We start from the raw sequence: 26786 nt of genomic DNA, 5'->3' as shown, positions 1-26786 counted from the left end.
GTGGCAGATGACAGAACAAGGAGCTATGATCTCAAGTTGCAGTGGGGGAGTTCTACGTTGGATATTAAGAGAACTATTTCACTAGTAGGGCGGTGAGGAACTGGAATGGGTTACCTAGGGAGGTGGTGGAATCTCCATCATTAGAGGTTTTTAAGGCCCGGCTTGACAAAGTCCTGGCTGGGATGATTTAGTTGGGGTTGATCCTGCTTTGAGCAGGGGATTGGACTAGATGACATCCTGAGGTCTCTTCCAACCCTAATCTTCTATACGCCCATGGGGGAAGGACACCCACCTAACTGAACCACCCTTTAGATTGGCGTGGTGCCTCTTCAAGCTTCTTATGATCAGACTTGAGGCTACTGCATTGTCCCATCTTCTCTGTGGCCCTCTCTGTTCTGTGTGCATAGGCATTTCTGAAATGGTTTGCATGCCTGTAATCATGGTGATTTTATTGGTCCCCATTTTGCTATTGTTTATCTGTTTGGTCTCTGTCTGGTTGGTTGATTTTTTTTTTTTTTTTGCTGATGAAGTAATTTTGCTGGGTGTAAACCAATGAAGGGGGTGGGATCTAATTTGTTAAATAACCAAGTGACATTATGTTTGGATTGATTAGTTAAATTACAGTAAAATGACCGATGAAAGGCATTGCTGAGAATGAGGTGATACTGATAGGTGTATGACAGGTTTCAGAGTAGCAGCCGTGTTCGTCTGTATCCACAAAAAGAACAGGAGGACTTGTGGCACCTTAGAAACTGAGATATTTATTGTAGCATAAGCTTTCATGGGCCACAACCCACTTCATCGGATGCATGTAGTGGAAAATACAGTAGAAAGATACAGATATACACAGAGAACATGAAACAATGGGTGTAACCATGCACACTGTAAGGAGAGCGATCAGTCAAGGTGAGTGGTTGTCAGCAGGAGAGAAAAAGAACAGTTTGTAGTGGTAATGAAAATGGCCCATTCCCAGCAATTGACAAGATGTAAGGAACTGGGGGGACGGGGGGAGGATAAGCATGGGGAAATATTATGCACATGCCTGCGATTTATTCATGCCTGTCTTGTGACTGGTCTACGAATGATGCATTGTTGATATAGGTTTACCCTGCTTATAGGTCTGCAGTGTACAGCTCATACCTTCTAACTCCACGCTGAGTCTTAGATGAATGGATATGCCATGTTTGCACTCAAGTAACTGTTTTCTCTTGTAAACAATTCTCGGGGAAATCTTTTTAGGACAAAATTGCAAATGTTTTGGCATACCTAAGGAGTAACACATATCCTGAAAGGAATGAAGAAAGCAGGCAGACTGAACCTGTGTCGATTTGCTGTCAACTTGTCTTTGGAAGGCAAGGAATACTTTTGTTCAGATAATGCTGACACATTACACTGAAAACTTCAGCCTGTAAGCTTCAGTCCTGCTGTCCCAACACTGGGATTATTTGGAGTGTTAACCTTCCCTTCATTGGCCCCGGGATTGGGATCTCTAGTTTTATTAAAATTCTCCAGAATTGTCCTTTGCTCTCTATGCTAGTGGTGCAAACGTATTGTGCAGTTACATGCGAAATGAGTATAAATTTTACCAAAAAACCCTATGACTTTGCTTCATTTCTTAAGTACCACTGACCACTACACTTACCTACATGCCTCCAGTTTCCATCCAGGACACACCACACGATCCATTGTCTACAGCCAAGCTCTAAGATACAACCACATTTGCTCCAATCCCTCAGACAGAGACAAACACCTACAAGATCTCTATCAAGCATTCTTAAAACTACAATATCCACCTGCTGAAGTGAAGAAACAGGTTGACAGAGCCAGAAGAGTACCCAGAAGTCACCTACTACAGGACAAGCCCAACAAAAGAAAGTAACAGAATGCCACTAGCTGCCACCTTCAGCACATCATCAAAGATCTACAACCTATCCTGAAAGATGATCCCTCACTCTCACAGATCTTGGGAGACAGGCCAGTCCTCGCTTACAGACAGCCTCCCAACCTGAAGCAAATACTCACCAGCATGGTAAGGGGCCGGGGCCAAGGGGGTTGGATAAGGAGCAGGGAGTCCTGGGGACAGTCAGGGAACAGGGAGCGGGGTGGGGGTTGGATGGGGCAGTGGGGACCTCAGGGGGCAGTCAGGGGACGGGGTTGGATGGGGCAGAGGTTCTGGGTGCGGGGGCAGTCAGGGGACAGGGAACGGGGTGGGGGTTGGATGGGGCAGAAGTTCTGGGTGTGGGTGTGGTCAGGGGACAGGGAACAGGGGGATTGGATTGTGGGAGTTCTGGGGGTCTGTCAGGACTTGGCGGGGGCCTTGTATAGGGGTCAGGGCAGTCAGGGGACAGGGAGCAGCAGGGTGGGGTCCCGGGGCAGTGGGGACCTCGGGGGCGGTCAGGGGACAGGAGCGGGGTTGGATGGGGCAGAGATTCTGGGGTGGGGGTGCTCAGGGGACAGGGAACGGGGGTTGGATTGTGGGAGTTCTGGGGCTGTCAGGACTCGGCAGGGGGGTGGGGTGGATAGGGGTCAGGGCAGTCAGGGGACAGGGAGCAGGGTGGGGTCCCAGGGCAGTGGTGGGAGGGACCTCGGGGGGGGCGGTCAGGGGACAAGGAGCAGGACAGGTTGGGGATTCTGAGGGGGGGCAGTCAGGGGGCAGGAAGTGGGTGGGGGTCGGATAGGGGGCAGGGCCTGGCTGTTTGGGGAGGCACAGCTTTCCCCACCTGGCCCTACATACAATTTTGGAACCTTGATGTGGCCCTCGGGCCAAAAAGTTTGCCCACACCTGCCCTAATGTCTCAGAAAAGTGGCTTTGCGTTTTAATTTGATCGCATGATATGCTCTATATAGAAAGCCCGCATTTGCTCGCAGCTTGCATCCCCACTACTGCGGCACCGTGTTACCATTGGTCCTCCACCGGTACCAAGATGTCGACACTGCTATTTTCTAGTGCAGGGGTTGGCAACCTTTCAGAAGTGCTGTGCCGAGTCTTCATTTAGTCACGCTCATTTAAGGTTTCACGTGCCAGTCATACATTTTAACGTTTTTAGAAGGTCTCATTCTATAAGTCTATAATATATAACCAAACAATTGTTGTATGTAAAGTAAATAAGGATTTTAAAATGTTTAAGAAGCTTCATTTAAAATTAAATTAAAATGCAGAGCCCCCAGGACCAGTGGCCAGGACCCGGGCAGTGTGAGTGCCACGCCATAGGTTGCCTACCCCTGTTCTAGGGTGTTCCCAGCTGCAGTGTAAACGTACCCAGTTAGGGGCCATTGACTTCCCAGGGCCTCAGCACATGTTTAAGTGTTTTCCTGAACCAGGCTCTTAGATTTAAGTCCCAAACTCAGTGAGGAGTTCTGCCTACCTGGCAAAGGGCCGGATTAGGTACTCTGTGCCATTTGCAGCAGGAAGCATAGTGACTATCATCACATCAGTCCCTGTGGGGCGTGACACTCTGCTCTTACTTGGCCTTTCTGTGGTGAGGTTTCTAAGAAGGGGAGTAGCAGCTGAGCAGTGTTTACGGGAAGGAGGGAGAGCCCGCACGCAGTGGGGGCGCAGTTTTGCTGTGATACGGTAACTGCACCCAGCTAAATTTCACTCACTGCGAGAGACTCATCTGTTGCTCTAAACGGGTGAGATGGACTTTCTCAAAACAAGGAGCTATAAAGTTTGTGTTGGTTTAGCACAAGAGCCTGCGGTTAAACGAAAACCACAAAGCGAATTAGGCCCCAGCCTCTGAAGATGTGGAGCTGAGCTGTCTTGTCAGCCCACCTACAATGAAAACGGAGATGTTTGAAAAATGAACTCACTACTGTCTTTCCTCAAAGGGAGCTGCAAGGACTGCACAGGGGGCTCTTTACAGGTGGGGAAACTGAGGCATAGAGCGGCAAATGACTTGGCCCAAGGCACATAGCAAGGAAGTTGCAGTGCGGGAACAGAACTCCTATATCCTGCTGCTCATGCTAGTACTCCAGCCCCATCCTAGAAGTCTCCAGGCAACTCCAGTGCTCACTTGGTGGCAGGCAACTTGCTGGAGATTAGCAGCAGCAAATGGGTAGTGCACCGAGAGGGTCAAATATTTCCCTGGGAGGCTCCAACCAACAGGGTCTTAAAAAGAAATGCACTGTGCAAACAATGCTTGCAGTCACACGCCATCTCTGAACATTTGACAGCCCTACACATGAACTAAAGGCGTCGGTTTTAGACAACGCCATGAAGATTATAGCCAGGGGGAGCGCGCTGTTCCATTCAGCCCGCAGGCAGGCAGCCTGAAACGGAACAGGGAAAGAATAGATCCTGGCTCCACCAGGGTAAAGCAGAGTTTTAAAGTTTGCGTTAGATTCAGTGCTGCACAAGTCACTGTTCAGACTGATAGGCAGTCGCCTGCAACGTGTGGGCACTTTAGTCTAAGGAGGGGAAGCCCAGCATGTTTATGCTGAAGAGTGTGAAAATGACCGAGGTCTCCTAACCTGGACCCCAACAGCCCCCGTGGCTCTGGGCCAGTCCCAACCTGGCTGTAGATGGTGATAGTACTTAACGAATCAGACATCAGTAACAGGCAACTATTAACAATCCCTTCACGGATGTGAAGCATTAGTGTCTCCAGAGCCCACCCCACAGGATCCGTGTTACTGAAACACACTGTGCCCTGACACGGCTGTTCAGCATCCAACGTGCCACGTGATGGGTAACATACTGCAGCCTCAATGTAGCACTGATGTTTACCGCTTCTCTGCGCTGTCAAACTGGCACTTTTACTCCACCCGAAAGAGACCAGGTCTCAGGTTAAGTCAAGTGATTCATCTTTATTTAAAACTGCATGTATAAAAAAAACAACAGGATTTCTGAATTCCCCTTTACAATATTAACTATTCACAAAACAAAAAAGCTACTGGCAAGACCAGGGGCGGCTCTAGGGATTTTGCTGCTCGAAGCACGGCAGGCAGGTTGCCTCTGGCGGTTTGCCTGTGGAGGGTCTGCTGGTCCCACAGCTTCGGCGGACCTCCCGAAGGCGCGCCTGCGGGAGGTCCTCTGAAGCCACGGGACCAGCGGACCCTCCGTAGGCACGCCTGCGGGACGTCCTCCGAAGCCATGGGACCAGCGGACCCTCCGCAGGCATGCCTGCGGGACGTCCTCCGAAGCCGTGGGACCAGCAGACCCTCCGCAGGCACGCCTGCGGGAGGTCCTCTGAAGCCACGGGACCAGCTGACCCTCCGCAGACGTGCCTGTGGGACGTCCTCCGAAGCCATGGGACTAGCGGACCCTCCGCAGGCACACCTGTGGGACGTCCTCCGAAGCCGTGGGACCAGCGGACCCTCCGCAGGCACGCCTGCGGGAGGTCCTCTGAAGCCACGGGACCAGCGGACGCTCCACAGGCGTGCCTGTGGGACGTCCTCCGAAGCCGTGGGACCAGCGGACCCTCCGCAGGCACGCCTGCGGGAGGTCCTCTGAAGCCGCGGGACCAGTGGACCCTCCCCAGGCCCACCTGCGGGGCATCCTCCGAAGCCGTGGGACCAGCGGACCCTCCGCAGGCACGCCTGCGGGACGTCCTCCGAAGCCGTGGGACCAGCGGACCCTCCGCAGGCACGCCTGCGGGAGGTCCTCTGAAGCCACGGGACCAGCGGACCCTCCGCAGGCGTGCCTGTGGGACGTCCTCCGAAGCCGTGGGACCAGCGGACCCTCCACAGGCACGCCTGCGGGAGGTCCTCTGAAGCCGCGGGACCAGTGGACCCTCCACAGGCACGCCTGCGGGGCATCCTCCGAAGCTGCGGGACCAGCAGACCCTCCACAGGCGCAGCTGCAGGAAGCCCTCCGAAGCCGCCGGACCAGCGGACCCTCCGCAGGCACGCCTGCGGGACGTCCTCCAAAGCCGCGGGACCAGTGGATCCTCCGCAGGCGCACCTGCAGGGGGTCCTCCGGAGCCGCGGGACCAGCGGACCCTCCGCAGGCAGGCCGCCGAAGGCAGCCTGCCTGCCCCCCTCACGGCGCCGGCAAAGCGCCCCCTGTGGCTTGCTGCCCCAAGTACGTGCTTGGCGTGCTGGGGCCCGGAGCCCCCCTGGGCAAGACATCAAGTAAGGCAGGGCCTAACCTCCAGCCTCTCAGAAGATTTGCCAGTTAGCTGGCCTCTGGAATGAGATATGAATGTTCCCATGTAACAGGCAGGCAGCCACCGGCAAGAGTTTTCTCTTTTACACCCAGTGGATGAGAGAAACTGCTATTCGCCAGACTCCTGAATTAGATTGTGCTGGTGCATCTCTGCTGTTTTCTGTGGCAAAGGGACGTCTTGCATCCATGAATGATTTAGAAGGTCTTCCAAGGATGGCCTGTCGGAGGGCCTCAAGTCCAGACACCATTCAATGAGGTGCTGGCACTCTGGGGAGAGAAAACAAGCAGTCAGTGAGAATGTGCTGCTGAGTAATGTCTGGGAAGCCTACAAGCCTCCCTCTTTTACCACCTGCAAGTCTGCTTTGGGATCTGCCTTTCTTGCTTCACAGGACAGATGACCATGGCTGTGGCTAAGCCCTGGTCTCCACTAGGGGAGGCGGGGGAATTGATCTAGGATACGCAACTGTGGCTACGAGAAGCGTAGCTGAAGTCGACGTACTTAGATCAACTCACCGCAGCATCTTCATGACGGCGAGTCGACAGCTGCCATCCCCCCATCGACTCCGCCTGCGCCTCTCGTGGCGCTGGAGTACAGGAGTCGACGGGAGAGTGCTCAGGGGTCGATTTATCACGTCTAGACTACACACAATAAATCGACACCCCCCCCCCAGCTCGATCTCACAGCATCGATTCCAGCTGGAGTGTAGACCTGCCCTAGATGTGGTTTCTTAGTTACTTCCGCCACCCTTGTACATAGGTGAACCAGGTCCCATCTTTGGATGGAGACTCCAAAAATACACCAGGGAGCAAATTAGCAGTGCAAGTCCATGAGCAGCCCATCCTTCCCCGCCATTCATACGCAGACTAATAGCAAAAATCAACTTTCCCTTCCCCAATGAGATGATGAAACCGGAGAGCTACTCGGTTCTAGCTCTTTTGTCATTTCCACTTTCTGTCAGACCACTTCATCAGCCAGCGGCAGTAGCCACATTAAAGACCCCGGCGAGTGGCAGGAGAGTCAAGTGCTGAAGTGAACAACAACAGTGAGCTCTGAAGCAGCTGTCTGAGGCAGGGAAGACAGCGGGGTCCCCAGCATTTCCCCGGGATTCAATAGCATGAAACATCTCATTGAGTTTGACATGAAGGGACCACTAGATCACAGACTATGCCTTGCATGTCTCATTGGTTGCATGAAGTGATGGTAAATGCACCTCTATGTCGTCATATTCTCGCTCTGTCAGTGTGGCATTCAGGCTAAGCAGCTGTTCGCCCAACTCTAACACTACAAAGGAGTGTGCTCACCTGGAGAGACGCTCTGCCGAAAGCAGACCTGGCCCTTAATAATCTCCTCATCATGTTCAAAGGGGAGATTCCCGCAGACCATGGCATAGAGCAGGACTCCCAGAGACCAGACTGTGGCTGACCTGGCATGATATTGGTGATTGAGGATCCATTCTGGGGGGCTGTACACTCTGGTCCCTGTAGAGGAGATCAGAGGAGCACGGTTAGCAGAAATTTTTCATCTCTTCCCCTAAGCAGAGCAACCAGTTACTAATGATTTGTTCAGGTGTTATCAGGGTGACCAAGAGACCAAGTCAGGTACTTCAGCCCCCAACTTAGGTTGCAATATCTTAATATTGTTTAACTCTCAGCCCAGTTGGATTGGGATTTAACCCCCTAGCAGCTGTGCTAGGGCATAGACTACAAGTGAAGCAGAACCAAATGGAGTGCAAACCACCATGTTTTCCAGCTGCAATACAAGCCACAATAAGTAACAGCTTTCTTAAAGCCACCGTTATCCTGACTTCATCTCTGTCAATGTAACCATTTCTCAGTGAGGTAAAGAGAGAGGCAGCTTGCAGATACTTCAGCCCATGGTGACCCAGTGCAGCCAGAGCATTTGGGGAGGTGCTGGGGCCTTGTCTACTGCACAACAAGGACCCCAGACAACCTTACAGTCCTTCCTACATAAAAGGGTTTCCTTGCTTAACCCAAAGAAGAGTTTATTCCTTTTCTGGCACTGACTACTGTTGAGTCAGCCAGGGATAAAGCCTGCCTACTCCACAGCTGGGGACAAAGATTTGTTGTACAACGTCAAGGGAGTGGTTTTAGTATGTACCGTTGTGCATGTGATAATTATGCTTGGAACCCTGGTTTTGGGCTCTGCAGAGGCTTACGCCCTTTGCCTTTGTTGTATCTGATCTCTTCCCTTCTGGCAGGAAGAGGAGACTGTGGTCAGAGCTCCTAGTCTGGTTTCTGGCCACGTGACTGTTGTTTACAAACTTTGGGTTGTAAAAAGAAACCTGATGTCCCACCAGGGGGCACCACTAGCTTGGGAAATTCTGCAGGAGAGGGGTGGTTGGGAGGGGCAAACCCATCCCTTGTCATCAACCCTTACATTAAAAACAAAAAATGCAGCACCCATCCGGCAGGGCAGAAGCAAAACAAACCCTCAACAACAAACTGATCTGGTTTTTTGAAAGTCAACGGCCCTATCCTGAATATGCCTTTCTAGTGGGTCAGAAAGAATGCCTGCTGCTCTGCTTATTTGTCCCCCACGCAGATCCCTGCACCCCTGCTCCAAGGTCAAACAGTCCTCCCTGGGTCTGGAGCTCCCCCCTCCCCAAAGATCTGACTCAGGTGCCTTTGGGGAGCAGAGGAAAGGGAGCCAGCTGCAAGCAGATCTCCCACCGATCCTATTTCACAACATTCATCCCGTGACAAAACGCAACTTTCCAATGAAATGAATAATTTAGCGAGATGGCGGAGACAGCAGCTTCTCCTCTTGATCCCCTCCCCACACTGATGTCCATCCGTCCCCACAGAAAGAAACTGCACAAGAGCCCTCTTCTTTATCCTTGGGCGGGGGGGACTTCCCCTCCCCTGCATTCTAGCTGGTAGATTAGGTTAGGATCCAGCACCTGAGCAGCCATGGCTGCAGAGAGGTTTAACTCAATCTTTCCCCATCTAGGAGGTGAGGCAGATCCTGTTTGCACCACCCCTGGAGGGTGGAATACCAGCCAGACCCCTGCTGAAATGCTACAGATGTCATGGACCTAGAGAAAACCAAATCACTGGAACCAGAGCCCAACTTTCTCCTCTTATTGCTCACAGGGACTCCAGAGATTGATGCTTGTGAGTTCACATCCGGTTTCTGCCATGTGCCCCCCTCCCAGCCCCTGCATGACGTGGGCAGCTACCACCAGTTAACACCCAACAAAAGGGCAAACATTTGTGAAATGCTTTTTGGATACAAGGCAGGGAGGAAAACCCCAAAGGTATCAAAGCTGCACATCACGCAACAGTATATTTAGCAAAGGAGAATGGCAGGGGGAAGAGGGAACAAACCATTCCCTGGCTGGGAAGTTACTGAACATTTACAGGCAGGGAACAACTCATTTCAAAGAGGAATTTCCCTGGATTCCCTCCCTACACAGATAAAATAGAAGAGGATGGAAACAGACACTCACCATCAAAATCAGTGTACGCTGTGTCCTTGAGTAATGCCCCAGACCCAAAATCTATGAGTTTCAGTTCTCCGCTGTTCAGCTCAACCAGGATGTTCTCCTCCTTGATATCCCGGTGCAATACCCCACAGCTATGACAGTGCTGAACCGCCTCCACAACCTGGCGGAAAAAGCTGCGGGCCTGCTCCTCGGGGAGAGCACCCCGCTCCGTGATGAAGTCAAACAGGTCCTGCACAGGATCCGGTCGCTCCAAAACCAAGACGAAGCTGTCCGGTCTCTCAAACCAGTCCAAGAGCTGAATGACCCCCCGGAAGCCTGAGCCCACTTTCTTCAGGAGCAGGATCTCCATGGGCACTCTGCTCCCACAATGCTTCACAGAGAGAGAAAGGAGAGCTCCATCAGAGGCAGGCAATCAACCCACGAAGTCAAGAGCTACTGTGACGAGGTGGGACTGGTTTTAATGTTCCCGCTGAATACTGGGGGGCGGGGGGCTCAGCTCTGGCCGACCCTCTGTCACCTGGCAACTAATGGCCAGGCCCTTCCCCCCTGCAAGGGGATGCTAAAGGTGTTGGAGACAGAGAGATCAGGTGACCTCCTGGCCCAGGAAAGAGACACAGCCCAGAGAGGAGGGGCTGGAGGGGGTTTGAGAGTTTTTGGAAGCTGATTGGAAAATGGAGGGGAGCCCCGAGGAGGCTCGGGCCTCCCAGCGGGGCTGTGGCCTCCCTGGGGCCCCAGATGGACCTAACTAAGGGGGGTCCTGTGGTCTGTACTGGCAAGACCTGTTTTGGACTGTGTTCCTCTCATCTAAATAAACCTCTGTGTTACTGGCTGGCTGAGAGTCACGTCTGACTGCAAAGTAGGGGTGCAGGACCCTCTAGCTTCCCCAGGACCCCGACTGGGTGGACTCGCTGTGGGAAGCACATTGAGGGGCACATGCTGAATGCTACGTGTGAGCTTCCTGCCCTGCAGACAGTCTGCTCCAAGGGAGAGGAGACTCCCCAGAGTCCTGACTGGCTTTGTGGGGAGCAGTTCCAGAGCATCGCCCGGGGACTCCATGCTACCTACGACACCTTCACTACAGAGCCAAGACCATGCGATGCAGAGCCACAGCAGATATCCCTGCCCAAGACACTTACCAGCTCTCCCCAGTTAGAAACCCGGTCCTGGTGCACGTGCTTGATGGCTACCTAGGTACAACCAGAACCACCCAGACAATCAGGATCGGGTCAGGCAACCCCAGAAAGAAGGGAGGCAAACAAGGGACCAGTGAAGGGGAGGCAAGATGGTGGCTATGGCAGGGCAAAGCAAAGGAGATGTAACGGGGTAAGGGACGGGTCTCTCACCAAAGGTGGAGCTCTATAGAGCGGGCTGCAGGGGTGGGGTGGGGTGGGGGGGTCCCTGTCCAGGGTCTACTCACTGGGGCGCTGTCCGACAGGCGGGTGCCCGAGTAGACAGAACCAAAGCCACCACTGCCCAGCAGCGGGCCCACCTGGTACAGCTTCTCCAGTGGCTCCTTGTCCTTCCCTGCAGGCAGAGAGGCACAGACACCAGGATCAGACCCAGCTGTGTCCTCAAAAAGCCGGGCCAACCCTCCAAACCAGGCCAGACCCTCATTCCTCCCCAAGCCAAACCAGAGCAGACCCACATCCCTCCTCAGAATGACACCCCACACCCCGAAACCAGACCAGACCCACATCCCTCCCCAAGCCAAACAAGAGGAGACCCACATCCCTCCTCAGAATGACCCCCATCCCCCAAAACCAGACCAGACCCACATCCCTCCCCAAGCCAAACCAGAGCAGACCCACATCCCTCCTCAGAATGACACCCCACACCCCGAAACCAGACCAGACCCACATCCCTCCCCAAGCCAAACAAGAGGAGACCCACATCCCTCCTCAGAATGACCCCCCATCCCCCAAAACCGGACCAGACCCACATCGCTCCCCCAAACCGGATCAGACTTCCTTGCAACCCAAACTGGATCAAACTCCTCTATGAGCCTCTCCAATGCCTAGCAGGACAGGGCGCCTCCCAAACTGATCCCGGCCCGCTCCGGGGCCCCCCACAGCAGAGCCCCCCCCCCTGCAGTCCATCCAGATGAAACTGAACCCAACTGAGCCTCACCTGGCTGTAGCTTGGCCGGGTGCAGCTCCCCACCGGACCCGGAGCAGAGGTTGGCCAGCGAGTTGATCTTGGAGAGCAGCATCCCCACGCTGTCCCCTTACTCCAGGACTTTCCTTTCAATAGAGAAACACTGGTAATTCTATCATGGCGTCCAGTACCAGGTGACTTGGTGTCACGGAGTGTGGGGGAGTCATGGCCCTGCACCCCCCTTCCTGCGATTCTCTGAGACTCTCAGCCAGCCAGTAGAACAGGTTTATTAGATGACAGAAACATGGTCTAAAACAGAGCTTGTAGGTACAGGAAACAGGACCCCTCAGCCAGGTCCAACTTGGGGGCCAGGGAGCCCAGTGCCCTGCCTGGGCTGGGTCTCTGTCCATTTCCCCAGCCAGACTCTCCAGCTTGTGTCTTTCCCCGGCCAGGTGTCCCCTGGTCCCTTTGTTCTCCAACACCTTCAGGTGGCACCTTGCAGGGAAGGAGCCCAGGCCATTAGTTGCCAGGAGACAGGGTGTCGGCCATTCTCTGGGCAACAGAATCAAACTGGTCCCCTAGGGCTCTGCAACAATCACACACCCTGATCACTCCACCTAGACACTTAAGACAGACAAAGGGGAAACTGAGGCACCCACACAGTATTCAGAGAAAATATAAGAACAGTCCCACTTCATCACACTTGGTCACACAGGGAGCGGGATGGAGGAGACGAGGGACCTGGTGAGCAGTGGGAGGGGGGACAGACACGGGGAGGGGGTGCAGGAGAGGAGGGACTTGGCGAGCGGGAACACAGGGAGGGGGGTGCAGGAGAGGAGGGACTGGGCGAGCGGCAGTCCTGGGACACAGGGAGGGGGGTGCAGGAGAGGAGGGACTGGGCGAGCGACGGGGGGGACATGGGGAGGGGGGTGCAGGAGAGGAGGCACTGGGTGAGCGGCAGTGGCGGGGACACGGGGAGGGGGTGCAGGAGAGGAGGGACTGGGCAAGCGGCGGGGGGGACACGGGGAGGGGGTGCAGGAGAGGAGGGACTGGGCAAGCGGCGGGGGGGACACGGGGAGGGGGTGCAGGAGAGGAGGGACTGGGTGAGCGGCAGTGGCGGGGACATGCCAACCTGGGCTGCAGCCTGCGCACATCAGCATGTGCCCAGCACACCCTAATGCAGGGGTGGGCAAATTACGGCCGGATCCGACCCCTCAGGGGTGGGGATCTGGCCCGGGGGACTTGCCCCCAGTGGTGCCGCAGGCCCCATGCTGCTCTCGAATCACCACCTCTCGCTTTCAGGCTGCACCGGGGTGGGGGGGCAAAGGGCTCCGTGCCCCCTGCAGCTCCCATTGGCTGGGAACGGGGAACCGTGGCCAATGGGAGCTTTGGGGGAGGTACCTGAAGGTGTGGAAGGGCAGCGCGCGGGGCCCTGTGCCCCCCCCTTCCCCAGGGCCGTGCAGGGACGTGGTGGGCGGCGCGGCATGGGGCCAGGGCGGGCAGACAGGGAGCCTGCCCTGGCCCTGGTGCACGCTGCTGCCATCCCGAGACACTTTAGGTAAGCGGCGCTGGGCCAGAGCCCAACCCCCTCCTGCACCCCAACTCCCTGCCCTGAGCCCCCTGCCTGCACCCCACACCCCTCCTGTACCCCTACCCCCTGTCCTGAGCCCACTGCCTGCACCCCTCCTGTACCCCAACTCCCTGCCCTGAGCCCCCTGCCTGCTCCCCACACCCCTCCTGTACCCCAACTCCCGGCCCTGAGCCCCCTGCCTGCACCCCACACCCTCCTGTACCCCTACCCCTGTCCAGAGCCCCTGCCTGCACCCTGCCTGCACCCTCCTGTACCCCAACCCCTGCCCTGAGCCCCCTGCCTGCACCCCCCACCCCTCCTGTACCCCAACTCCCTGCCCTGATCCCACTGCCTGCACCCCACCCCCCTCCGGAACCCCACCCCCCTGGCCTGCGCCCCCTGCTGACCCTATCCTCTACCCCAGGTCCCTGCCCTGAGGCACCTGCCTGCACTCCACACCCCTCCTGTACCCCAACCCCCTGTCCTGAGCCCACTGCCTGCACCCATCCTCTACCCCAACCTCCTGTCCAGAGCCCCCTGCCTGCACCCCTCCTGTACCCCAACTCCCTGCCCTGAGCCCCCTGCCTGCACCCCACACCCCTCCTGTACCCCAACCCCCTGTCCTGAGCCCACTGCCTGCACCCTCCTGCATCCCAGGTCCCTGCCCTGCGACACCTGTCTGCACCCCGCACCCCTCCTGTACCCCAACCCCTGTCCTGAGCCCCCTGCTGCACCCCTCCTGTACCCCAACTCCCTGCCCTGAGCCACCTGCCTGCACCCCATACCCCTCCTGTACCCCAACTGCCTGGCCAGAGCCCCCTGCCTGCACCCTCCTGCACCCGAGGTCCCTGTCCTGAGCCCCCTGCCGCACCCCTCCTGTACCCCAACCCCCTGTCCTGAACCCCCTGCCTGCACCTCATACCTCTCCTGTACCCCAACCCCTGTCCTGAGCCCCCTGCTGAACCCCTCCTGTACCCCAAGTCCCTGCCCTGAGACACCTGCCTGCACCCCACACCCCTCCTGTACCCCAACTCCCTGCCCTGAGCCCACTGCCTGCACCTTGCAACCCTCCTGTACCCCCACCCCTGTCCTGAGCCCCTGCCTGCACCCCTCCTGTACCCCAACTCCCTGTCCTGAGCCCCCTGCCTGCACCCATCCTGAATCCCAACTCCCTGCCCTGAGCCCACTTCCTGCACCCCATACCCCTCCTGTACCCCAACCTCCTGTCCAGAGCCCCCTGCTGCAACCCCATACCCCTCCTGTACCCGTTCCCGGTGTCCCGAGCCCCCTGCTTCAGACCTCCTGTATCCCAACTCTCTGTCCTGAGCCCCCTGCCTGTACCCCTCCTGTACCCCAACCCCCTGTCGTGAGCCCCCTGCCTGCACCCCTCCTGTACGCCAATCCCCTGTCCTGAGCCCCCTGCCTGTAACCCGCACCCCTCCTGTGCCCCAACCCCCTGGCCTGAGCCCCCGGCTGCACCCTTCTGCACCCGAGGTCCCTGCCCTGAGACACCTGCCTGCACCCCACATCCCTCCTGTACCCCAACCCCCCGTCCAGAGGCCCCTGCCGCACCCCTCTGTACCCCGACTCCCTGTCCTGAGCCCCCTGCCTGCACCCCATACCCTCCTGAACCCCAACCCCCTGTCCTGAGCCCCCTGCTGAACCCCTCCTGTACCCCAACTCCCTGCCCTGAGACACCTGCCTGCACCCCTCCTGTACCCCAACCCCCTGTCCTGAACCCCCTGCCTGCACCTCATACCTCTCCTGTACCCCAACCTCCTGTCCAGAGCCCCCTGCTGCACCCCTCCTGTACCCCAACTCCCTGTCCAGAGGCCCCTGCTGCACCCCTCCTGCACCCGAGGTCCCTGTCCTGAGCCCCCTGCCTTCACCCCGCACCCCTCCTGTACCCCAACCCCCTGTCCAGAGCCTCCTGCCTGCAGCCTCCTGTACCCCAACTCCCTGTCCTGAGCCCCCTGCTGCACCCCTCCTGTACCCCAGGTCCCTGTCCTGAGCCCCCAGCCTGCACCCCTCCTGGACCCCAGGTCCCTGCCCTGAGACACCTGCCTGCACCCCGCACCCCTCCTGTACCCCAACCCCCTGTCCTGAGGCCCCTGCCGCACCCCTCTGTACCCCGACTCCCTGTCCTGAGCCCCCTGCCTGCACACCTCCTGTACCCCAGGTCCCTGCCCTGAGACACCTGCCTGCACCCCGCACCCCACCTGGACCCCAACCCCCAGTCCAGAGGCCCCTGACGCACCCCTCCTGAACCCCAACTCCCTGTCCTGAGCCCCCTGCCTGTACCCCAACTCCCTCTTTTAAAATAAATCAATAAATACAATTCCCTGAGTGCACACCCTAATGAAATGTGCTGTGCACGCCTATGATACTGCAGATCTACTTCTAAAGCAATATATTCTAGGGACCAATTATCCCCAAGTTCCCTGATTCATCCTTCAGCTGATTGAACAAAGCTGACTTGTGTATCATGACTAAGGGTTTCTGGCTTCTCAGCTGGGGAGTTTTACAAGACACTGCCTAGGAGCACTTAGTGCAGTTTGGGAGGAGGAGGTCTGGAACTTCCCCAGACAACAGCTAGGCCAGCAGGTGAAGCTGAGTTTTTCAGCTCAGACTCAAGTCTGGCACTGCCTGCTAAACCCCTCGGGCAGCAAACTGCCTGACAAGGAATTTTGTTGCATCAGGTTTCTATATTCCCCAGGTTGCTATTGTGATTAACAACTGGTTCCCTACTCAAAATCTCTGTAGCTTTACCACACATGCAGCACGAACCTTCCGTCCTAAAGGCGGGTCCCCTTCAGACCACAGGGCTAAGCCTACCAGCAGGGAGCAAGGCAGGGGTAAAGCTTTGACTGCCAGCCCCTACAACATCCTTGTCTCCTGGACTTTAATCCCCCACTTTTCCCAAACCCCACATTCATTTTAATTCATTTTTAAAAGCAACCCCCCCCACCCCCGCCAATTTCTCCAGGGCTTCCAGATAATGATTCAGGACCCGAGTGGTGGATATCCCGCCTGCCCATGCAGAGACATGAGGCGCTCCCTTATGCCCCTGTGCTGACTGCCATGAGCACAGGGATCAGCATGGATGAAAACAGCCCTTGCTGAGCCACAATTCTCCCCACACTCCACCTAAGTGGGCATGGCAGCAGTTAGCGCCTGGGCTCCTCTCCCACAGTGTGCTGGGGGGTCGTACGCGGTGCCAGGTACCGGCGTGATGCAAGGTACGTCATCCTCTGGAGCAGAGAGAAAACCACAAGGCAGCCTGCAACTCCTCAGTCACAAGCAGCTTTTTGGCCCGCTCCTGGGTCACTTCAGCTCTGCATTGCCACCCGTACGTGGGGTCTGTGACAAAGCGACTCTTTAGCCCATAAACAGCTCAGCCTGCACGGCAGTTCTTTTTTACCACAGCGTTTTTCTGTCTCTACTAACGAGCGGGGCTTTGTTAGAGTTATTGGGTGGCCTGCACTTCTCCTAAAAGACAAAGGTGTTTCAAGGCGAAGACTTGTCACCATTTTCCCCTTTACTTCCCCTCACACAAGTCAGGCAGCGTCTTCTCTCCTTGGGGTCCAATCAGACCAGCTATGCGCTTGTTTTACATTCTGGAATTTCAACCACCAAATGCATTTCCTAAGCCTCTTTCGGAAAGGGAAAAGGTCTTGCCAGAGCAGACGCCCGAGGTTTAAACGTCCTCTCCAATATTTCTGTGACAGATCTTTCTCAACATTTGAAATTGTGAGTAGCACACAGAACAAATCCCAGAAAATACGCATGGCAATTGGAGTTGATGAGCCGCTTTGCCCTCCAATTCAAGATGCCTTTTGTCCCGTGATAGCAAATAAATTATGTGAGCCCAATGGGACAAAGCCTGCTGTCAGATTCATGGCACAACTGCTTCTGAACTTAGCAAGAGTGGGCAAAATGTGGCCCCAAATCAGACTAGCTTCCTAACATGGACACCTATTAGAGTACAGAATAACCTGCCAAGGGAAGCCGTGTGGAAGCGCCAGCTCTGGAGATGATTTGAAAGAGACTGGACCAAACCTCGGGAAATGCCTGGCAGGGAAGAACTCTGCACCATCTAGCAGCAGAATTGTTTTTTACGTAGGCGCTGTGTCCGCTGCAAATGGAGATGTGGCTGCAGCTCTCCCAGGCATACTCTCATGCTAGTGTCCATTGAGCTAGCACAGCTAAAAACAGCAGTGAAGAAATGGCAGCGCAGGCTCTGCGAGTCCAACCAGAACCTTGGGTACATACTCATGTTGCCAGCCCACGCCAGGGACCATGCAGCCAGGTCTTCACTAATACTGTTAGCCCACCAGGTAAATGAAAACGAGTGATGCCGATGAGAGCTGGAATCACCCTTCCGACTGACATGTACAGCTACGTTTAGATTGTTCTGTGGTAGTACAGTGCCTAGCGCAACAGGTCCCTGCTGCAAGACCGGGGCTACTGCAATACAAAAGAAAAGTATCATCTTTATTGTACATGCCCTACTTCTAGACACGTCTTTCAAGTATATTTCCCCATAAACTACCCTGAGGTTGTATTTTTCACAACTTCAGCTGTCCACTAGCGGGTAATAGTTCCAATTTGTTAAAGATCTGGAGACAGGTCCCAGCCCACAGAACATCCCCTTTTCATTGCTGCCGTAGTCTCTGCTCCCATATTTAAAGGCAGAGGGCAAAATTTTCACTCCTGGGAGCCTGAAATCCGTATTTAGACACCCAACTAGAAATCAGCTGATTTTCAAAGAGGAAAAACCAGCTCTCGTTGACTGCGTGGAATTTGTGGATGCTCAGCACAGCTGAAAAGAAGATCATTCGTCTAGGTGATTACAATTCTAACTTACAGGCACCCAGGTACGGCTATTTTGGGCAGAGACGGTACAATATTTAACTAATAAAAAGATACTGCAATACAGTGTAAACCTTGGCTGCACAAGTGTACATGCAATGAAGAGAGGAGGAAGGCGCTGCAACACACAAGAAGAACAGGCCCAGGCCATCACAATATGCAAGAACGTGCCAGCACCTATGCTCTGTGAAGGAGAGCGTGCACCAAGGTCTGACTGAGGCATGGCTTCTTGGATCATTAAACAGATGTGTGGTTAGAAGTGGGGTAGGTGAGTGAACTTGCTGTAATGAGCATGAGCACTGACTGATAAAGATACCTGAGGGCATGCTGCCCTTGCTCAGAGGAAAGGTAACAGCCCTCCAAAACCCAGCCTGGCCTGAGACAGCAAGATGCCCCAAGCTAAGCATGCTGCTGGTTCCTAGGCACTACAAACATTGTGTAGGCATCGCCAGTCAAGACAGGATTTGAGCCTTATCTGGCAAGATGTGGAGACAATGTTCCAAATGGAACAGGTGGCTTCATAAATAGTTGTGCTTGTGATATGTATGAGGTAGTCTCCTGCAAACATATCGAATCATAGGACGGGAAGGAAACTCGAGAGGTCATCTAGTCCGGTCCCCTGCACCCAAGGCAGGATTAAATATTATCTAGACCATCCCTGACAGGTGTTTGTCTAACCTGCCTTAAAAATCTCCAATGATGGAGATTCCACAACCTCCCTAGGCAATTTATTCCACTGCTTAACCACCCTGACAGTTAGGAAGTTTTTCCTAATGTCCAACCTGAACCATCCTTGCTGCAATTTAAGTCCATTGTAATTATGCTGTCGATAAAATGTATTATTCTAGATTTTTATATTTTGAATCAGAACCCTAATGTGTAATGCCTAATAAGAGAGAAGAATAAATTTGTAGCCTATCTGCCAGCCCCGTCTTTCAACAGTCCCTACTCTACTGTATGTGCAAACTCAGATTGCAATTATTTTTCCTAGGGAGCAATTAAATATTGCAACCAGTGTTAAGAATAAACACAATTCCAGTAACAGGCAACACTTAGATGACCAGTTCAGGTTCAGTGCACATGAATATCCAGCAATAGCACCGAGAGCCCTAGCAGTATAATGAACCTTGTAGCAACCCAGGCAGGCAAGCTACGCAATACATGGACATAACGCCTCTAACTCACAGCAAGTCACATCTAACAAGCAATTCAGAGCAACTCTTACAGCTCATATAGGCACATATTTAAGAACTATTTACAAAATTAGCCCCACTCTGTCTTTAAAATGTTTAGATCTGCTTAATCATAAGCATGTATTTATGCATTTTGGAAACAATTCTGGAAACACACTGTAACAATCAGTATGTGATATTCAGCTCAACTGAATTGCCATGGTAATTAGCAACTTATTCTTACATTAGTTAATTCCAGTGTGACCCATACAAATGAGAAACACTTTCCCTTTTAAACAAATGCTTTATATTTTATCTTTAGAAATGTTTTTTTTTAAACTTTCAACCACTGTCAAAAGTTCTTCAGATTCCCCCCTTAACAGCATCATTCTTGGCAGTTCTTGAAGTGCACTCCCTGGTCCCAGCTCTAGAACTATATATTTGTTGAAGGGACACTGTCAATTTGAAATCTACCAATTTTTTAAAAAACAGGTTCAAATAAGTTTTATACACTACCCTGGCCCTGAATCCCCATGCCAAAATTAATGGTTTTACAGTTGCATATTCCTGTTTTTAAAGGTGTTTTTCTTTTTCCCGTGGCTCTGTGAAAGACTCACACAAACAACAGAAGAAACCGACTATATGGCCTAGCAGTTAAAGCATTACATTGGGGCTCAGGGCAATCTGGGTTCTAGTCCTGGCTCTGCTGAGGGCTTGGTGGATGATCCTGGGCAAATCACGTCCCCCTCTCTGTGCCTCAGTTTCCCCATATGTAAAACAGAGATAAAGATACTGTTCTCCTCTGTAAAGGGCTTTGAGATCTACTGAGGTAAAGTGCTATAGAAGAGATAGGGAGTATTATAATTAAAATGAAATTGTATATTTGATGTCGCTTTTTGAATAGGCAAGCCAAGCAAACAGAAAACAGTATTTTTTCAATAGTCTCTCAGTACAACAATTTTACTTGCAACAACTGTAAACAGTTGTAAATTCAGACAGAAGGTGAGTTTTAAGTTAATGGTGTCACTTTAAGATATAGGACATCTTTGAAGATGGTCCTACTTAAGCAATTCAACATTTTCCTCTCTATTTTCTTGGGTAACCTATCCTTATGCTGTCCCATCCAGCACTGCAAAAGGCTGAATATTACTTTTCACATGTTCAGCACAGACTAAGAATTCCAATCACAAGATAAGGGAAGTGCATTGCCCAATGTGCATTCTTGCATAAAATATTTCATCAATACTTTTCATGATGTTACTTTAACAATTAGCTCTCTTGATGACTAACTCTACAAAGAAGGTCCTGTCTCATGATGAACCTGTATTACCTGTTGACAACAATCAATAATCTCATCTCAACAGATCTAAAATGGGAAAATAAAAATAAAAAGTTTGTCTTCTGGAAAGTCTGAAGACAGTTCAATCAGAAATACTACTTTATTCTTTGCCCCCATAATATACAGATTAGCAAAGAGAACTTGGTTCAAAACCCAAATCCAAAACCTCAAACTTCAATCCCTGAAATCTGAAGCTATGTACATATACAAGAGCTATACACAGCAAATCCTATCCAGGGCGCTCTACTGGCAACCAGATAATGTGGCTCACTAGGCTGCTCTTCGAGTTTGGTTTTAAAAAATAAACAGTAATAGAGCATTTAAAAGTAATACAGTTACAACATGACAATTCACGTTTCGGGGGGGAAAACCTCAGGAAATTGCTAGGAATTCAATGTGAAAGAGAGAGTAGGAGGAGTTAATGGAAACAAAACTATTTTTGTCCCTTTTAAGGGAAAAAAAAGGGAAGAATACAGGGCCACTGAGCTGGCACTTTAGTTAAGACAAGTAGGTTGTGTCTACAGATTTCTGAGTAGGACTCGGACTCTGAGGGGAAATAGCAAGGAAAACCAGGCATTGTGTAGGGGCACCAAGGTATATCCAGGGTGACACTGATGAGCTCAGAGGGGGTTATTGTTTTGCCTGAGGTATTAAAGCCATGAAAGGGACAACCAGTCAGCTGGCCACCTTGTGGGCCTAAACTGGCAATTCTCTATGGCCTGGTCTACACTGGGTGGGGGGAGAAGGGGAACTGATCTAAGTTATGCAACTTCAGCTACACACGCATAATGAGACCTCCCTTTACTCCTTAGAGACCGGTCTGTTCTTTCAGCTTTCCCGTTGCACGGGCCCTTCACATTCAGGGGAGGGAGCCGGGCACACACCCTATGGAGCCGTTTTCTGGGAAGGTGTGTACAGGACACAGCCATTCAGAATTTGGCTCTTGATGTCTGTATTCTAAAACTTATTAATTCCTAGCCAGACAGACCCTCACCCTACACTATGCCACACCATCCATCCAACCCCAGCCCTTCCTACTGACACTACCAACCCCACACTGCGCCATGATGTCCAGCTTCCCCCCCCACAACCTGCCCCACTCACCCACCATGGGTCCCCCGCTTACTAACAGGGTCCACCACCCCCCGCCCCACTGTTCCACATCAGTCTCAGCTGGTTAAACTGTACTGGGAGCTCCCTGCCATGGGCCAGCCTGTCCTCAAACCACCAGGGGTGATGGCAGAGGCCCCAGAGTCACAAGACCCCTTTCATCTCCGAAGGCTAGATGAGGAATGAGGGGGTGGGCAGGGGGTCTACAGGACAGAGGAGCTGGGATAGATGTTTGGGGGGGGTCTAGGTCAGTGGTTTTCACTCTATGGTACGTGGCTCCCTGGGGGTCTGCCGAGCGTGTCTGAGATGTCCAACGCGGTCTGCACCTCCATTTGAAATGCTAGGGGGGGCCGCAAATGAAAAAGGTTGAAAACCACTGGGTTACAGGCCAGGATGTTAGAGATCAGGGGAGGTGTTGGGGAGGGGTCTACAAATGGAGGAAGTGGCGGGTTCATGGTACTGGGGCGGGTCTGGAGGGAGTGCTGGGGGGGTCAGGGGAGGTGTGGGGGGGGCAGACGCAGGACTGGGGGCTAGAGGAGGGGCGGTGGGGCTAGAAGAGGGGGGTGGGAGGTGTTGGGGGGAAGGGGGTATTTGGAGGCGGGGACTAGACGAGGGGGACCGGGAGTATTTGGGGAGGGGGCGGGGCGTATTTAGGGATCTCGCCCCCCCCTTTACCCGCTCGTGCTCCAGGCTGCGCCACGTGCTGCTCAGCAGCCTCCCTCCGGGCGCCTCGCGGCCACGTGACGCCCCCGGGAAGCTTCGCCCCTCCCGACACAGCCAATAGGAAGAGGAGACAGAGCCCTGACCAATCGGAGCGCAAGAAGAAAGCCCCCCCCCCGTGTTTGAGTGCGAGGGTGGGGGCTGCCTGCAGTGTCCAGACCCCCCCAGCAGGGTGCAGCGAGGGGGCTGCAGTCACCAGACCCCCCCCCCCAGCAAGGAGGGGGGCTGCAGTGACCAGACCGGCCCAGCAGGGTGCAGCGTGCAGCGGGGGGGCTGCCGTGACCAGATACCCTCAGGGTGCAGCAGGGAGGGGGGCTGCAGTGACCAGACCCCCCAGCAGGGTGCAGCGGGGGGGCTGCCGTGACCAGACCCCCCAGCAGGGTGTAGCAGGGAGGGGGGCTGCAGTGACCAGACCCCCCAGCAGGGTGCAGCAGGGGGCTGCAGTGAGCAGACCCCCCCCAGCAGGGTGCAGCAGGGAGGGGGATGCAGTGACCAAACCCCCCAGCAGGGTGCAGCGGGGAGGGGGGCTGCAGTCACCAGACCCGCCCAGCAGGGTGCAGCGGGGGGCTGCAGTGAGCAGACCCCCCGCCAGCAGGGTGCAGCGGGGGGGCTGCCGTGACCGGATACCCCCAGGGTGCAGCAGTGAGGGGGACGCAGTGACCAGACCCGCCCAGCAGGGTGCAGCGGGGGGCTGCCGTGACCGGATACCCCCAGGGTGCAGCAGTGAGGGGGATGCAGTGACCAGACCCCCCCAGCAGGGTGCAGCAGGGAGGGGGATGCAGTGACCAGACCCCCCAGCAGGGTGCAGCAGGGAGGGGGGCTGCAGTCACCAGACCCGCCCAGCAGGGTGCAGCGGGGGGCTGCAGTGAGCAGACCCCCCCCCCAGCAGGGTGCAGCAGGGAGGGGGATGCAGTGACCAGACCCCCCCAGCAGGGTGCAGCAGGGAGGGGGGCTGCAGTCACCAGACCCGCCCAGCAGGGTGCAGCGGGGGGCTGCAGTGAGCAGACCCCCCCCAGCAGGGTGCAGTGGGGGGGCTGCCGTGACCGGATACCCGCAGGGTGCAGCAGGGAGGGAGATGCAGTGACCAGACCCACCCAGCAGGGTGCAGCGGGGGGGCTGCAGTGAGCAGACCCCCCCCAGGGTGCAGCAGGGGGGCTGCAGAGACCAGACCCCCCCCAGGGTGCAGCAGGGGGGCTGCAGTGACCAGACCCCCCCAGCAGGGTGCAGCAGGAAGGCTGCAGTGACCAGACCCGCCCAGCAGGGTGCAGCGGGGGGGCTGCCGTGACCAGATACCCTCAGGGTGCAGTGGGGGGCTGCAGAGACCAGACCCCCCCCAGGGTGCAGCAGGGGGGCTGCAGTGACCAGACACCCCCCCAGCAGGGTGCAGCGGGGGGGCTGCAGTGACCAGACCCCTCAGCAAGGGGGCTGCAGCCAATTAGACAGACAGGATGCTGGTGCCAACCATCTTGCTCTGGTGAAAAGTGTAGTAGGATTTTTAGTGACCATACGTGTTGAAGGATATTTGTCCCTTCAGAAAGAGCATCTCCAGCAACACAGGGCCCCTAGCGCTACTCAAAGATGTTGGTTTCGGAAGAGACTGGGAGAGAAGAACATCACTTCCTGAAATCACCATTACCACTTCTGGCTGCATTCTGAGGGGGGATTTCAGCAGCATTCAACACTGAAGCCAGTGGGAGTTTTAATACTGACTTCAATGGGAACTGAGTTTAGGCTCGTGTGCAGAGCACATTAGAAAATCCCACTTTTATTTGCCCACGCCCATCTCTCATCCTTAGCATTGCCCTGGCTCCGGCCTGCTTAGCTTTGGAGATATGACAGAATGGCAGCCTGAGTGGTAAAGCTAACTTGAAATAGTGCAGTTACTAGAGCACTGGAGACTCAACTGAATATTAAAACTTACCCTTATGTCTTTACTCCTGTACACTTACTATCGTGGGTGTTTTAATTACGCTACCCTGCCAGAGAAGAGGAATCTCTGCTGATGGGCTCTGTTAGTTGATACCATATGCATGAACTTCGGTTAGGAGTTACGTGAGAAATGGGGGAAACTGAGGTGATACGGTGAATAATGTAGTAGGTGTATTAGGGCTGATGTGTAGTAACCACCATTAATCAGCATTTTCAGCTGATTGCAGAACAATTAGAACGTAATGAATATGACAAATCATTTCAAACTAATCAGTATGGGATTTGTAATTTGACTCCTTTGGCTCAGACTGGGGGTCGCCCCAGTGCTATAAGTACTCGTGTACCTTCACTATGGCCCTCATCCACAGAAGATTTCAGTGGGCTTTGGGTCAGGCCTTGCGAGTTCTGAAGTGTCTCATAGCAGCATATGAGAGTTCTGTAGTGAACATAAGAACGGCCGTACCGGGTCAGACCAAAGGTCCATCTAGCCCAGTATCTGTCTACCGACAGTGGCCAATGCCAGGTGCCCCTGAGGGCGTGAACCTAACAGGCAATGATCAAGTGATCTCTCTTCTGCCATCCATCTCCATCCTCTGACGAACAGAGGCTAGGGACACCATTCTTACCCATCCTGGCTAATAGCCATTTATGGACTTAGCCACCATGAATTTATCCAGTCCCCTTTTAAACATTGTTATAGTCCTAGCCTTCACAACCTCCTCAGGTAAGGAGTTCCACAAGTTGACTGTGCGCTGCGTGAAGAAGAACTTCCTTTTATTTGTTTTAAACCTGCTGCCTATTAATTTCATTTGGTGACCCCTAGTTCTTGTATTATGGGAATAAGTAAATAACTTTTCCTTATCCACTTTCTCAACATCACTCATGATTTTATATACCTCTATCATGTCCCCCCTTAGTCTTCTCTTTTCCAAACTGAAGAGTCCTAGCCTCTTTAATCTTTCCTCATATGGGCCCCTCTCTAAACCCCTAATCATTTTAGTTGCTCTTTCCTGAACCTTTTCTAGTGCTAGAATATCTTTTTTGAGGTGAGGAGACCACATCTGTACACAGTATTCGAGATGTGGGCGTACCATGGACTTATATAAGGGCAATAATATATTCTCAGTCTTATTCTCTCTCCCCTTTTTAATGATTCCTAACATCCTGTTTGCTTTTTTGACCACCTCTGCACACTGCGTGGACATCTTTAGAGAACTATCCACGATAACTCCAAGATCTTTTTCCTGACTCGTTGTAGCTAAATTAGCCCCCATCATGTTGTATGTATAGTTGGGGTTATTTTTTTCGAATGTGCATTACTTTACATTTATCCACATTACATTTCATTTGCCATTTTGTTGACCAATCACTTAGTTTTGTGAGATCTTTTTGAAGTTCTTCACAATCTGCTTTGGTCTTAACTATCTTGAGTAGTTTAGTATCATCTGCAAACTTTGCCACCTCACTGTTTACCCCTTTCTCCAGATCATTTATGACCACAGTTCCTCCCCTTACCACGCGGTTCTGAGCGGGGAAGAGCTCAGGCCTGCCCGGAGCCATGTGGCTGCAGTGCTGTTCAGGGTGGCTTCTCGACGCCCACGGTGAGCCGGGGGTAAGTGGCCGGGGCCAGGGGGTTGGCTAAGGAGCAGGGAGTCCCGGGGACAGTCAGGGGGCAGAGGTTCTGGGGCGGTCAGGGGACAGGCAAGGGGGTTGGATTGGGGGGGTCTTGGGGAGGTGGTTGTCAGGGAACAAGGAGCAGGATGGGTCAAGGATTCTAAAAAATCTTATTTAATTTGAAATGTTTAGCAGGGTTTTTATTTGTTTGTTTTTGTTTTTCTGCTTGGTGAAACAAGAACCAAAAAAGCCTCCAAGGTTTTCAATGTGTTGTTACCCCTCTACCCCACCTCCTTTTTCTCCCTCTTTACCTTTTTCTCTCCCCGCCCTGAGAGGGAAAAGGGGGCGAGGAAAAGGAAAGCCCAAGAGAGGAAAAGCTCAATGAAAACCATTTTTAAAAACGTTAATTTAAGTGGAAAACAAAAGCTGAATGAAACAACATTTTTCTGCACATTTTTTCTTAAATGTTGTTTTGATTGAACAAAAAAATCACCCAGCTTTAGTTGTAACCGCACAGGCTTCTGTATGCTCCTTATGCCTCGCCTGAATGGCCCCCTGGCCTGAGTTCAGTCTCATAGGGGGCACCTGCTAAATATGGCTGGCTTACCTTAACCCTCAGCTTCTCACCCAGCCTCTGTCCCAGTGCCTAGATATCTGGCTGAAACTGTGACTTTTGCTGGATGGCATGAGCACATTCCTCCTTCTGACCTACAACTGAGTCACTCCTTGGACAAAGAAGAAAAATAGTGTATTTCTGCTCTTCAGATTAACCACAAGATATTTCTACATTATT

At 53.6% G+C, this 26786-nt stretch overlaps 1 protein-coding gene across 2 annotated transcripts; it reads right to left on the bottom strand.

The window, feature by feature from the left end:
• Positions 1-5867: 5867 nt before the first annotated feature.
• Positions 5868-22456, bottom strand: LOC120375544 (serine/threonine-protein kinase pim-1-like). Of its 2 annotated transcripts, XM_039496247.1 has the most exons (7): positions 22406-22456; positions 11701-11813; positions 10991-11097; positions 10710-10760; positions 9577-9943; positions 7409-7585; positions 5868-6373 (listed from the first exon to the last, which is right to left on the bottom strand). In XM_039496247.1, the coding sequence occupies exons 2-7, from the start codon at positions 11780-11782 to the stop codon at positions 6216-6218; spliced, it is 942 nt and encodes a 313-aa protein (XP_039352181.1). In that variant the 5' UTR covers positions 11783-11813; positions 22406-22456; the 3' UTR covers positions 5868-6215. The 2 variants fall into 2 exon arrangements, with proteins under 2 accessions (XP_039352181.1, XP_039352182.1); XM_039496248.1 differs by lacking the exon at positions 22406-22456 and having other exon boundaries at positions 11701-11939.
• Between the last annotated feature and the right edge of the window lie 4330 nt (positions 22457-26786).

Source organism: Mauremys reevesii, linkage group 12 (assembly GCF_016161935.1).
Source record: "Mauremys reevesii isolate NIE-2019 linkage group 12, ASM1616193v1, whole genome shotgun sequence".
NCBI classification, from domain to species: Eukaryota; Metazoa; Chordata; order Testudines; family Geoemydidae; genus Mauremys; species Mauremys reevesii.
This window is presented reverse-complemented; position numbering and strand designations above follow the sequence as displayed.

Bases quoted from the DNA above. Each gene is read 5' to 3' on its own strand.
- LOC120375544 (XM_039496247.1), bottom strand. From the start codon at position 11,782: ATGCTGCTCTCCAAGATCAACTCGCTGGCCAACCTCTGCTCCGGGTCC. The intron at 10,761-10,990 runs GTGAGTAGACCC...GGTTGTACCTAG, and splicing joins GCCTGTCGGACAGCGCCCCA to GTAGCCATCAAGCACGTGCA. The intron at 9,944-10,709 runs GTAAGTGTCTTG...CTCTCTGTGAAG, and splicing joins TTTCTAACTGGGGAGAGCTG to CATTGTGGGAGCAGAGTGCC.